General features: G+C 44.7%; 1 protein-coding gene across 1 annotated transcript in view; it reads left to right on the top strand.

Annotated features, from left to right (window-relative positions):
* The window catches only part of LOC104080553 (1-phosphatidylinositol 4,5-bisphosphate phosphodiesterase delta-1-like), a 29,139-nt gene extending 15,432 nt beyond the window's left edge, over window positions 1-13,707 (top strand). Inside the window, exons 3-4 of the mRNA XM_009582973.1 lie at window positions 9,406-9,634; window positions 13,557-13,707. Coding sequence (XP_009581268.1) covers window positions 9,406-9,634; window positions 13,557-13,707 — 380 coding nt within the window. The remainder of the gene's footprint in view (window positions 1-9,405; window positions 9,635-13,556) is intronic.
* Window positions 13,708-13,813: the final 106 nt, after the last annotated feature.

The raw sequence follows: 13,813 nt of genomic DNA, 5'->3' as shown, positions 1-13,813 counted from the left end.
ATATAAAAGCAAAGTCCCAGATAATGTCTTGCTGTAAAACAAACAAGGGCATGAGTTGAGAAGACTGACTTTCAGAGCTTGCTTTCCTGTGCTCTGAGCCAGCAGTTTCCACATTATGGGGGCTGAGAACAACTCCAGTAACATTCCTGACCCCACCTGGTCCTTGAAGTAAATGGGAGGGGGGTCCTTGTGCTGTGGCTCTAGGGACCTTGAGGTCTGCTTGGAGAAGCACTGGTCGAACCCATTGCCTTCATTGCTGGGGCAGTGGCATGGAGAGCTGGCGCAACTGTAACATTTTTACATACTAAGCTGCAATAAGAGTCCTGCAGCGAGATCAGATCCTTTGAGCTGGGTGTTGGGCACAGGGTGGGAGTGTGTGGGTGTGGATTTACAGCACTGAAGATACACTTTGCTGACTGGGCACAACCAACATTGCCACACTGCCAGAGACAGAGGCAGTGCCACTGCAGGAAGGAGAACTTACTGTGCTCTGGGAGTGTTCTCAGTGCAAAGTGAAGGTGGAGTAATATTGCCTACCGACTCACGCCCGCACACATGCTCCATAATGCCTCTATGCATGCACACCTTTCCCCCGAGAAAGATTCCTTTTTTTATCATTGGGGTAGCAGGAAGGGAGTCAAAGCAGTCGAGGCAGAGCTTGTCCTTGCTGCTCTGAAAAAGCAAGCTCTGGCAGGGCTCTGGCCGGGCTGGCTTTGCACCTGTACGCCTGGCTGGCTGTGGGAGCGTGCCTGGTGCCAGGTTGACCTACCAAGTGTGCTGGGGCAGGCTATGTCCCACATGCTCCTGGGAGGATGTGAAGCTGTGCCTGCAGTTGTGGCGCAAGCTTGTGGGAGGGTTGAAGGGCCACCTCGGGGCTGCTTTCAACAGGTGCTGTGGACACACCTGAACCTGGAAGTCAACAAGAGAGATGAGTACTGACTGGACTGACGCCTGCCCAGTCCCAAGCCATAACCCCAAGGACATCCATTTTCTCATGCCTTTCTCCTCTGTTGGTTCTCTGAGACCTTCCATTCCCAAGTTTTCAGAGTCATTGCTGGGTTTGAGTTTCTTTCTCGAGCTTTTAACTTCAGCAGGCTGCTTTGGGTTTAGGTATAGAGAGGATTACCCTGGTGAGTGTTGTGTCCTCTGGTGGGCTCTATCACTACAGCTGCCTTCTCATTTGGTCTGGTGTGAGAAGGCAGTCAAATCAGAGGAAGAGTGCAGGGTTATGATTTGATACTCAAAATCAGGGACTTCAAGGCAAGTCCCTCCAGAGGGTCACCCTTCTTTGTTAACAGACGGTAACTTTGCCCTCCAGTACAAAGCCTTTCTAAAACTGCAGATAAGCTGCCTTTTTTAGGAAGGAAAAAGAATGACCAGAATGGAAACTGGGAGGTTTTAGCAGCAGGTCTAATCTTATCTGCAGCGTTGCTGACAGCAAGCAGATGGAGGCACCTCAGAGGAGCAAAGTCTGGGTAGGGTAAGGGTTATGGTTTTGTTTGGACAGTTTCCTGTTATTCCTGTTACTGTTCTTATAATCATGCAGAAAAGCTATTTTGTAAACCATTGTGTGATGGTTTCTAGTAGATAAAACTGGGGACTGTCAAGGTAGACAGAAGAATCTCAGATCCTGAAGTTAAAAAACCCCAACATATCAGGGTTGTCACAGGCACAGACGTTGCCTGGGTCGGATACATGGGGTACAACCAGTACCTTCCTCTGTTGTCTTTATTTTAAACAATTGGAAATCTAGATTGGATGCTGTCTTGATAGCTGTATTACCCACAAGGCTTTTTGGGGGATAGGCTGCCATGCAAGTGGAACATAATCCGTTTTTTCCTTATTATCCATAATCCATTATTCTTCAGTATGTTCCATTTAGGCCCAAGGGAACAGCTTTTTTCCAAAAGCCCTTGAAGCATCTTAAGTGGGCAGTTTTCCAACAAACACGTTATGCCCTGTGCTTACTGTCTGGTCAGCTCCCACAGAAACATAGGAGTGCTGTGCACGAAGGGCTGCACAAAAGCACCTTTAAAAATCCATTTTTCACCATAGCCTGCTACATCCTGTGTCTGAGCTGCATACCGGACCCATAAACGCACTGCTGTTCTCTGTTGTCTTAAATGTTGTGTAGAGCCACGGTCAGGGTGGATGGTTCTTTGGCCCGTGAAGTTTTTACACATGGGACAGCTTTCTCTGTGGGGCCAAGACAACAGGGTTCAAGTGGCAGGATAAACAGTTTTGGAGCAAAGAAAAGGTTTGTGCAAGGAGGCTGGTAAACAGCCAGTTCATTCAGAGCCAGTTCACTCCTGAGCGTCACTATGGTGGGAGGGAGGGGAGCCAAAGGAGGCAGAGGGGCTTGTGTTCAAAGAGCAGCAGCCTGTCAGTAACACTGTCTTGTTTAGCTGTGGTCAAATATCAGGTCTCATCTATGTGAAAAAAAGAGCAAAAAGGCATGTGCTGCTTTCAGTGAAATCGATTTTTGAAAGTCTTTTCTTAAACCAGCTGAAATCCCTAGCGTGAGCTCACTTAAGCCAGACTCAATCCCTTTAAAAACTCTCTGAACTTGGGGATTTGTAGGGATGGTTGAAAACTTTCCAGTGAAACATCCTTTTGAGCGTTTGGTGGAGAAGCAGAATGTTCAAAGCCAGAAGGAAAAGACTGAATGAGTTGTTTAGATTTAGGGGTGCTATAGTGGAGCCCGGGAGAAGCTGGTGCTTTGCTACCTCCTGCATTCTTTCTCTGCTGGAGGCTCAGGGAGATGACGTTTCCCATGACAGCCATGAGCGGGTTTCACACACTGCACCAAGGATGACTCACTGGGGGTGCGTCATTGAGTCAAGAGAAGTGCAGTCAAGAAAGAAGTTCAGGAGTTTTGGCTGAAATATTTCCATTTCTGGCCAAAAGCTTTATTGAAAAACTACTGTTGTTGGGTTTTTTTCTGTATTTTGCTTAAAAGAATCAGTTTTGCGAGCAATTTACAGAGGTGAGCTAAATTCAGTTGCACAACTCAATATTGCAAGTGATGATTGTATTATTATTTAAAATAATGAAATTCACATTTTGATCTAATGATTAATTATCCTCACTGTTAAAAATGCACAGAATTTGTTCCAGTTCATCTGACTTCCAGCCCAATTATAGGATGTTTTTGCATGGTTTAAACATAGTACAAAAGCTTTATGTTTATAGCCTACTACCAGTGTTCATCAGAAAACTTTTTCGTTCATTTTTGAGTTTCTGTGAAATTTAGGAATGCCCTTAAAATGCCATGTGATGAACACACCGTACCATTTTTGTGGAAGAATGAACGATTGTCTCCATTGAATCAATGCCCTGAACTTGCTTGCGGAAGAACAGAAAGGATGTGATAATTGCTCTGTGCTTGCAAGAAGTGAAAACTTTAAATTGTTCCTGATAAGTGCCTAAAGTCAACAGAAACTCTCAGCAACCTGTATACACACAGCAGGCAGCTGACTGCACCGACACCTTCCTTCTGGAGCTGGTTAGGCAGTTTCTTTAGGAATCATTGCTTCATGGTCAGGCATGTATTTGTCCCTGGAAAAACATTTGCTGATGTGAGTGTATTATGCAAGGCGGCCGTCAGCTGTGAAAACAAAACCGTCTGTCTGTGGGTCTCATTAGTTGTTATCAAAATAACTCAACCCATAAACCAAGTAATTTCAAATGCAGAGCTGCCTGTTTTTTCGATTTAATTTTGAATGAGGCCACCGCATGCGTTGCTGGGACAGTTTTCATCACAGGCAGTGTGCTGACAAATATTGACCTTATTCTCCATAGCATATGTTAAATGCAAAGACAGAAGTGCTGAGAGCCTTAGATCCAAATTTAGCGGCACTGGAATGGCAGGAGAAGTAGGAACTAGTTACAGAAATAATTTGCGGGGCCCTGGTTGTGATGTGTGGAAGGAATGTAAATAGAGATCACTCTATTTACATCAACGCCCCAAGCTGTGATGGGTAGACAGAAAGATTGGGTAAAGATCTTATATTAAAAGGTATTTCCAAACAACCTGTAAAATTACATGTGCATTACACCACTGTTTGTCAGCTGGTGATACACACCAGCAGTGAAGGCAGACTGCTGTGCAGCAGATCTCAAGTTAAAACAACGTGCCGAGCAAGTCAGTGGAGGGGGAGAGGAGAAGAGAACGGATGAGGAATCAGCAGCTGGGACCTGCAGTGATTCACACACAGGGAGATGAGAGAGCAATGCGGTCAGGGCTAAGAAGGCACAGCACAGTGGGGCTCATGCTAAACCCACCCTTGAATCATTATGTTAAAGCATCCCTTAGCGAGGAGGGTGATGGATAGCCTTTGGTGTTCCCGGTCCAGGGAGTTGACAGTGCTCCAGCTCCTGCTGATTACAAAGGTCCTGATCCCAACTGCGTTTGGCCATTAGCATCAGCCACCTATGGTGAAACTGAAATCAACTAAACTGCTTTTTCTGGGGTAAAACCAAAGAGAGAAGCAGCACGCAGTGCCAGTTTGTCCCATGTGCTCCGTGTGTTGTGAAATCCACGTAGTCTCGCTGCAGCCGTCCTGGCTGGCAGAGCAGTCCTGGGGTCAGGTAGCAGCTTTCATCTAGTTCTTGACAAGATGCTAAGCCAGCCTGGCTGAGCTACAGCTGGTGAAGGTCTGATCTCTCTGCAGACATGCAGTATTGCGTGCAAATATGGTGCAAGCTATTAACAGCTGAGTACATTTCTCATCTGCATTTCCTGACAGCAAACAGAAGTGACTTGAGACAATTAGAGTGGGAAGGAGTAATTCGGCGTGACTGAATGCCACATTGCAGAGATCACTTGCTAATTACAGGGGGGTAGGATAAGGAAAGGGAAAGATCTGAGGAGTATTTCCCCCAGAGTGAAAAACCTGCCCCCCCTCCCCTCATGAGTAACTCAAGGCCAGCTGTTTTGGCAGTGCCTCCAAGTCTCTATACATTGACTCTCCTCTCCCTCTTCATCAGCAAAGACACAAGGAAGGAGAAGTACCTTTTGGTCCTTGTCCTTCACAGACCCAGTGGTTTGCAGGAGATGGGGGTTCAAGTTCCTTGTTCTCTCTCTTTTCTGTAAGACTCTTGAAAAAATATCTCCTCTCAAAGGGCTGCCAGTCAAACAGGAGGAAGGCAAAGGGTGATTGCTGTCTGCCTCCATTCCTCCTTTCTCTGTATTCTTTGGGATTACCGATGTGTTTTACTGTCCTGCTTCCAGCACAGTCTGGACATTTCACCTTGGGAGCAGGGTCTGGAGAAGAGATGGAGAGGCCAATGGCCACGGCTCATCTCTCACTCTCAGACAAATGCTCTAATCATTAGGACACCTTGTCAGGCTTGTCCTTCTGGCTCCTCAACACTTGTATTTTTGGCTGCCCAATGGCTTATAGTGCATGCATGTGACTTGGATGCATTCCTGAAGCCCTCTGGGGTTACAGCTTTTAGGGTGATGGGGAGATCATATTTGTGTCCTCCCTACTGCTTCCTGCAGGAATGGTTCTCACACTAATGGCCATCTCTCCACATGCACGTAGGGCTGAAATCCTTGCACTGGGGTGTGTCTCAGGGCACCTTGTGGAGGATGGTCAGGCCAGCCCAGGTCCTGCTGGAGGGAGGTAGGGAGCCTTTTGTGCAGGGGTCACTTGAAGGAAGAAACTAACTTCTAGGACATGGGGGAGCTTTTGGGTCAGACAGAGGCACAGGTGAGGCCCTGCACCCGCTCAGCAAGGTTTTGTGGGTCACTGTTTTGGGCTTGGGTACTTGCAGACTCTCTAAGTCCGGTTACAGGCACATCAGTGTGAATCACAGCTTTTGTTTTCCTTTGAGAGGTGTTCCTCGTCCTTCTGCATGAGGAGATGAGCTTGCAAGTGTAACAGCAAGCTCCTTGAAAGCCATGAAGAGAGAAATCCAAATCAAGAGACACCCAAAAGATACGCGTTGGTTGCTTGAAAATGTCATGGCTGTCAAAACTGACCTCCTGCATCCTGTGGGCCTGACTCATACCTGCCTGCTAATGCCATTGGTGAAACAGAAGGGCATTGGTCTGAGAATTAGCAAGGGAGGAGCACAAGGGCAGTATCCAGTGATGAAAATTGAAAGGAGGATTAAAAGGAAAGTTCTCAACACCTCCCTGAGACTCCCTGATTCCCTCAGACAGCAGTAATTTCACCAGCTCCAGGGAATGCTGCTGCATGTGCATGTCAGCGGGGAGCCTTCAGCTGTGGCACTGGCCAAGCGGCATCCGCAGCAGCCAGGAAGGCTGACCAGGATGTAACCTATTTGACTCGATGTCTGGAGGCCAGGAAGGACACAAGCTTCCTTGTGTTGTGCTTCATGCTTTGGGCTTTACACAAACCACCTCTTCAGCAGACGTAAACACTCAGGAGAAGTAGATGCAAACTTTCCAGATTCTCTTCTGCTTGTGGTTACCTCCCTGCTGTGACGTGATGGGGAAGGAACAGGGAGGTTGCAGGGATATGTGATTGATGGGTATTTGCTGTAAGTGTTCTTCTGCTGTGAAATGTCACTGTCCCCTGGTTATTTCTGATTTCTCCTTGAAGATAGCTCAGCTGAGCACACAGTTAGTTTGGGACTGCTAATACAGTATGCTTACTGTCTGGGAGCAGCTGATAATGTACTCATGCTGGGTTAAGATTTTCCAGAAAAGAGGTAACATTTGCAGATGGCTTGGGCCAACTCCTTTGGCTTCAGCTTTTTTATTGATAGATGAAAGCAGTACACATGACCAAGCTATGGAAAGCTTTAAAAGGTGTCCTTCCTTACCCTGCTTTTTTAACAGTTCCTGCGTTGATAGTTTCTCTCCTTGTCTCTTGTGTGGCTACAGTAGACACCAATCCTGTTCTTCAGCCTTCCTTGTACCTTTTCTGCATTGAGGAGCTCTGTGCCCTCTATCATCTTCTTCTCAACATACCCCAAAGAGATCAAGGCAGCTCTTCCAGACACAGGTTTTCAATCTTTTTTTCCTCCCACACAGCTCTCTTTTCCAGCGGGTTTGCTTTGCCAGGTAATGGTTTCCAAAGAATCCATTCTAAATTTCCAATATTTAACATCAGATTTTCTAGTCTTGGAAACACTAGGTTGTTGCCAACCCAAAGTTTAGGGATTGATTGCACAAGCAGACTAACTAGCCATTCTGAAGGGACAATAACTCTTATGAGCAAAGCAGTGGTGAGCAGTTGGCAGGTGATGAGGAACAACAGGATGATCCTTCCACTTGCACTGCTATAACCAGAAGAGACCGGGAGTGGAGCAGAATCACCTACTTATGGACCATCTGCATGGCACATGTCTGCATCTGAGATGCTCAGCCTGGACTTCCTTTCTGGTCAAGGGTCCACTGTAGCCATGGATTAAGTGTATGATTTATCTTTATTATTTTTTGTCTAAATAGGACAGAACATTTGTGTTCCAAAAGCTTCTTTTTTTCACATTTGCTATAAAAGAAGCCTAACTAAACTTTAGACTTTTTGACTGAACTGAATCCGTCCAAACATCCTTTACATTAAGGGTGTAGTTCTACCTAAGGCACAATCACTATCATTTGCCCAGTGTCCTAGTTAACAGAAAAAATCACCAGCAAGGCTCTCCATTAGCAGCCCAGCTACGAGGGAATTGCAGGCCTTTTCTTTCAAGGATGGTTTTAGTACTCAAAACCATAAACTTTCACTCTACGGTAAATTGGCCAGATAATGTAATTCCACAGCAGCCCATCCCAACCCAACCTTTTCCTCCCCTCCCCGTCTGACTGATCAACTGTTGGCCTTTACAAAGCGATAATAAAAGACCACACAAAGATAATTGCTCATAATTGTCAGGGAGGAGCTTTGCCAACTCCAGGAAGGTCCTCATGGTATGTTCTCATATAGGGACCAAACCAGCAAAGTGCTGTGGAAGATGTTTGACCACCCCAACATGTGGTGAGAATTTAAAGCAAACGTCAAGTATTGGTTTTGGAAAGTCACTGAGTTTTGAAGACTGAAGTTTTGGGTGTTTTTTCCCTGCCCCACCCCCCAAGCAGCGGAGCATTCCCAGGGCAGTCATCATGATCATGACTGCCCTGGGAAAAAAGGAAAGTTTTCAAACTCTAATGAGCATATGATAAATTTTGGATGATCCCAGGGCAGCCATGCTAAAAACGTGCAGGGTGGATACTGAGTTGTGTTTTTCTGCAGTGTTGACTTTGAGTGAACTGGGCACTTTAAATTGCACCAATTTAAATGAAGGAGAGATAAAATGGATGTTTAAAGGCAAGTCTCTCCTATTTTGCTAAACAGTGGGGATATTTTACACTTGCGTATTGCTTTTCAACAAAGTTCCTTCAAGATAAGCACAAATAAAATCGATCTCACACATCTGTGACACAGGAAATAGTTTTTACCTGTAATTTACAGTTTGAGGTAAGGAGAAGTTAAGCCATTTTTTTTTTTTCAAATTCCTGTGATTATATCCATTTTTTGGCATGCCTGATATAGAAGATGGCTGAATATATCTCAGGTGTGTTGCCTTTTCTATGTGTGCCCTGAGACAGATTGGTAGATGTTTGCAAAATGTTAACTGGTCTGTCTCCCACCCAAGAAAATGCAATGAGACTTTCTTGTTTATGGACTCCAACACTGTTTGCAAACATTTTTGCCATCTATTGTGTGTATTTAACCTTTCTTCAGTGTTAAATTTCTCAGCAGTCAAGTGTGATTAAGCAGTTTCTGCCCTTTCCTCTCAGTCCTTTGTAGATATATTGAGCGGCCCACCAACTCCATGAAAGACAAAAAGAGGCTGTGCATGCTGATGGGAGCTGCTGGGAGTTTGAGGGCATCTGCATGCTCTCAGGGGCAATGTAGAGGTGTTTCTGTTACTTACATTTGTTTAATAATGTAGTCTCTTGAATGCACTGCTCTTTCTGGATTGCCTTGTGTGTACGTTTTGGAAACTTGGTGCGAATTCAGGGCTCATTTCCGCTAGCTGAAGGGCAGAGATGGAAATGGGGAAGGATGGTCTTGAAAGCAGTGTTTTGCTTTCTTAGAGCAAAGAGGATCAAGTCTACCCTTGACAGCAGTGAGGATGGAGTATGGGTGACACCAGCCTGCGCCCATATATTATGCATATATATGCATCTAGTGCACATTCTGCTTCTTTGTTAAATAAAGAACATAGGGAAAGCGTTTGGGGTTTTTTTTAAATTTCTTGCTCTTTCTGCTCCTTTTGATTTGAGCTTTCTTTAGTACCAAAGTTTGGGGAAGGGGGGAAAGGGAAGGGAATCCTCCAGATTCCCTGCAGGAAAAGGAGAAAGAGTAATTTCTTAATATCCCTCACCAAGTAGAGATAAGGCTGACTGAACCCCTGCTGACAGCAGGCTCTGCTTTCTTTCCACAGTCTCCATTGAAGATATTCGGGATGTGAGGTCAGGCCATAAAACGGAAGGTATGGAAAAATACGCCAAGGATGTCCCAGAGTATCGCTGCTTTTCCATCATTTTCAAAGACCAGCGGAAAAACCTGGACCTCATTGCGAGTTCAGAGGACGATGCCAACCACTGGATCTCCGGCCTTGGGAAAATCATAGCCCACAGCAACTCCATGAACCAGAAACAGAAACTCCAACAGTATCCTTTGCCTTATAAAGTGATTAATCACACACAAAGATGCACTTATCTTTCTCTGTGGGTGGAGATAGTAGACTAACCCCCTTTTTTCCTATTGGCCCTGGGACTGAGTTTTCTCTCGCACCAATTTTGCACCCAGGCAAACTCCCTGGTTTCCAATGCTTTTTTTCCCTGTTTTGCAGTGATACAAGCAAGAGTGGATTCAGGCTTCACATAGCTCCTTAAACAAAGAATTGCCTCTTTCAGGGAGCTCCAGATAAAACAATCATTATTTTTTGTATTCTCCAGGGGTCTGTTTCAGTTGCATTGCAGTAAACTCCAGGACAGACACTTCTTGGCAAGGCATGAAAAGCCCGTACTGTTTATCATGTTTCTCAGTAATACAAGGCGAGGGAACTGATTCTCCTCTTCTGACTGCCAGATTTACTCTGGGGTAGCTCCACTGTCTTTAATGAAATTACTCCTTATTTGCCTCAGCTTGGGAGGAAGTTTTGCTCTGAAAGGATTTGCAATTGCTCTAGTGACAATGCAGACATTGGAAAGGAAAAGTAGCAGAGCAGGAAAGGAGGGTGAATTAGTTGTGAAAAGGAGAGTGAGTTAGTTATTGGGTGAAACCCTGGCTCTGCTGAATTCACAGGGAATTTTCCCTAGGGTAGCATTTCACTCAGTAAGTTGCTTTGTGACCACAGGTCTCACATCCCTATAAAAAGAAAGAATATCTGTGGGTGCAGTTTTTGATGGATTTTCTGCAGTCCCTGTGTGTCTGAGGCCCTGACTGTGACATATGAACCTGTTGGCCCGTTTCACCCTGATTTGACAGAGCCGCAGCAGTCATAAAATACTAAGTTCCTTTAAGCTTCACAAAGATAGGCATCCAGCTATCAGAGAGGAAACCAGATAGCGCTTTCAGTGAGAGAAGGTTGTGTGAGCTTCATGCCTTGTTCAACATCAAAGCATCTGTGGAGGGGAGGGGAGATGCAAAATCCTCAGCTGGGGAAAATCACAAAGCTGGAGTCTGCGCCTGAGCAGGCACCAGGGAGTCTTGCCCTCAGTCAAGGCTTCACTCCATGTGGGTTCCCTGCTGGGTAATAATGTACTGATGATGAAGGAGATGGCACATAAATGCTGAGCTTTCATCAGGCTTTATGCTTCTGTGGATTCTCTGAAGTCTAATAAGCACTCGCACAACCATAGTGTTGTTCATTTAAAGGAATCGAACTCCGTTAGTTCTGATGTGCATGGGATGCTGTGTTTATCTCCTGCACTATGAGTGTCTTTCTGGATGGTTTTTCAAGCTCTAGGCTGTAAGGTCATTCCTCAGCAGTGTTATCAGTTGTGTGTCTGTGGTGGTAAGGAGCAGTCCCTAGACAAGTTGAAATCTTGAAACGTTGGAAATGTTGCACCCTGGCAGTTTTCCTTTTAAATGTGAAGGCTTCCCCCACGCCATAGTGTGTGGGGAAAATCCGGACTACAGAAAATTGTCCCTGGAGTGTGTCAAATTGAATATGTTGCTGAAAAGCTTCCCCATAAGAAGAGACAAGATTGCTAAGGGGGAAAAAATAACAATGATATTTGCAAGGGAAGAAGGCTGTAAATTTCCAGTGTGGAAAAGAGCCTCTCTCTCTCTTTGGAAGGCAGAATCGAAGCTAAATAGGGTGGGTAGGCAAGCTGTATTTCTGGAAGAGTAATTACCGTGCAGTGCTGGCTTTCAGTCTGGGATTGTCTCAGGCCGTTTAACGTAACCTGGAATTACAGAACAGCATGATTTCTCATTTGAAATTTGATGATGTTTAATTAAAGCCTGTGATTTTAAATTTAGTCCGTCTTCACTGGGTTTGCTTGGCAGTGTGAGCTTACTCAGATCTTCCTTAAACCTCAGAAGTGTTCTCCGCATCTGTGAGCACAGAAGAGGAAGAGTCAGTAGACAAGGAGAAGAGTTGGGTCCCCTGCCTGTCCCCCATGACTGGAGAATTGCCTTACAGTGTATCTTTTCCAGCCTCCAAAATCTTGCAAGGCAAGTAAGGAATGAGCAAGATTTTGAAAGCAAGTATTGAAAGCAAAAACCTTGCTAGTTTCAGATGGAGTTTGTTCAGTTTATAAGATGATGGAGTTGCCTGTGGTAGCAAGGGACTCGATTTAGTGTCTTATGTGTCCTTTCCAGTCCTGTATTCCTACAAAGATAAAACTCCCACATGCTTGATGAGTACTTCTGGTGTTCTTATACATACAGTACTGTTTTATTAAGCCTCAGATTCAACCCTGCAAGAAGCTGCCATAGGTTATTTAGCAAATATTGCAGGTATGTGTGCAGGGAAGACTTCAGAACAGAAAATACAGGGGACTTTTCATTTGAGTAGTGTGGCACTGTCTGCTTCGATTCTGGGATTTATGTATGAGCTTTTCGTCTGGTTGGAAATCACTTACCAGAAGTTTTGTAGCATTTCTGTTCTGAGTACATTCATGGGATATCTGCCACGTAGTTTCAGTCATCCCTCTCTGGTTTCTAATAGAAAGCTGGTAGCCCTGAAGCTGGCAGATCCTTTAAAAACAAGAGGCAGGAAGCAGGCTCTCTCCGGATGTATACAGGAACGGGAACAGCGTTTTCCTAGTCCAGGCCCAAATAGGCACGTAAGGACTCTTTCCATGAAACTAACAATACTTACAAACAGTTTACACATATCTCCATAGTTCAGAAATATTTGAATGCAGTGGTAGCTGTGGTGGATACTCTGTTTCAGGGTTATGTCTACAGCCCCTAAGGCTGTCAGTTAATCCCCTTTTTTGGGGTTATTTTGAAAGCCCAGTTAAAATGTTATGGTACTATATACCTCAGCTGGTATTTGCTAATCCTGAGGTTTACTCTGCTTAACATCAAGATTGGGCATTTTTTAAAGATTTTTTTAGAATGAGTTTGAAGCAATGCTTCCTATGCAAGACATGGAACATCACATTTGTGGAGATCAAATTGTTACTTCGATCATTTTTCTTGAATTGAAAATCTTCTACTGAAAAATAGGAGATTTTTCTGGATGACCTTTCTTATCTGACAGTAAAGCAAATTAAAGAGAATCAGTTCCATGATGCAAAAAGCATTTTTTTTTGTTGTTTAAAACTGCAAGGTATCTTAACTGTCTAACATTTTTTTCCCAAGAGACTGACAGAACATGGGAGAGCCAGTTCAAATTAACTGGCATCACATTAAGAAGCTCATTTTTTATGTTAGTTACTCCAGATCCATAGATATACTAAAGTTATTACAAACCAAGCTCTTACGAACTATTATCACAGTACGAAACAGTAATAGATCCTGTACCTTTCACAAGGGGAAGCCAAAACCCACAGTCTGGTTTGATTCTGCTCACGACAATGTTCTTAAGACATATAGGTAGATAACCCTAAATAAATAAGGAAGCTGAAGGTGAGTCAAAAAATGCTTCTTTTGGAGGATCTCTGTTCAGTGTTCACCTTGATATACTGAATATTGATCAAATCTGTAACAATGAGTTTACCAAGCTCCACTTGGGAGCTCTTTTCATCCTTCCTCTATCCCCTTTTAACAGTCTGGAGCAGAATGCACTTTCTGTTGTAAAAAAGAAATCAGACTGTTTCTGGCTCTGGCTGTGGCCAGAAACTCCTACAGGGTAAAGGGAGCTGATCCAGCCTTGGCCAGATGGTGAAAAGCTTCTCCCGGGTCACGATCGCTTGTATTACAGCACATTTTCCTTCTGCCAAAGCACCATTTTGCTCTTTCAGAGCAGAAGGTGAGATGATATAAGCTGTTCAGTGGTAGCATGCTGGTTTACAGCAGCTGGAGAGGTGGTTCAGAGTCTTTAGAAGAGATTTCTCCCCCGCCTTGGGCAGCAGAAGGGTGGTGTTTAGGCTAGGCACTGACCTGGAAAGATTTCCTTACATCATCTTGCAGCTGGATTCATACCTGCCTGCGGAAAGCTGATAAAAACAAAGACAACAAGATGAGCTTGAAAGAGCTCAAGAACTTCCTGAAAGAAGTGAACATTGAAGTCGATGACTATCATGCCAAGAAGATTTTCCAGGTAATGAGAGCAAGCAGATAAAGTATTTGATGTTGGCTGAGGTCAAGGTCTCCCACAGCTTTCAACTGTGGGAGGGTAGGAAGCTGGGAGGGTAGGAAGACTGCAGAGGGACCTGGACAGGCTGGAT

Source organism: Fulmarus glacialis, unplaced genomic scaffold (genome assembly GCF_000690835.1).
Source record: "Fulmarus glacialis isolate BGI_N327 unplaced genomic scaffold, ASM69083v1 scaffold34738, whole genome shotgun sequence".
NCBI classification, from domain to species: domain Eukaryota; kingdom Metazoa; phylum Chordata; class Aves; order Procellariiformes; family Procellariidae; genus Fulmarus; species Fulmarus glacialis.
The sequence above is the reverse complement of the archived record's forward strand: the minus strand, read 5'-3'. Positions and strand labels throughout refer to the sequence as shown.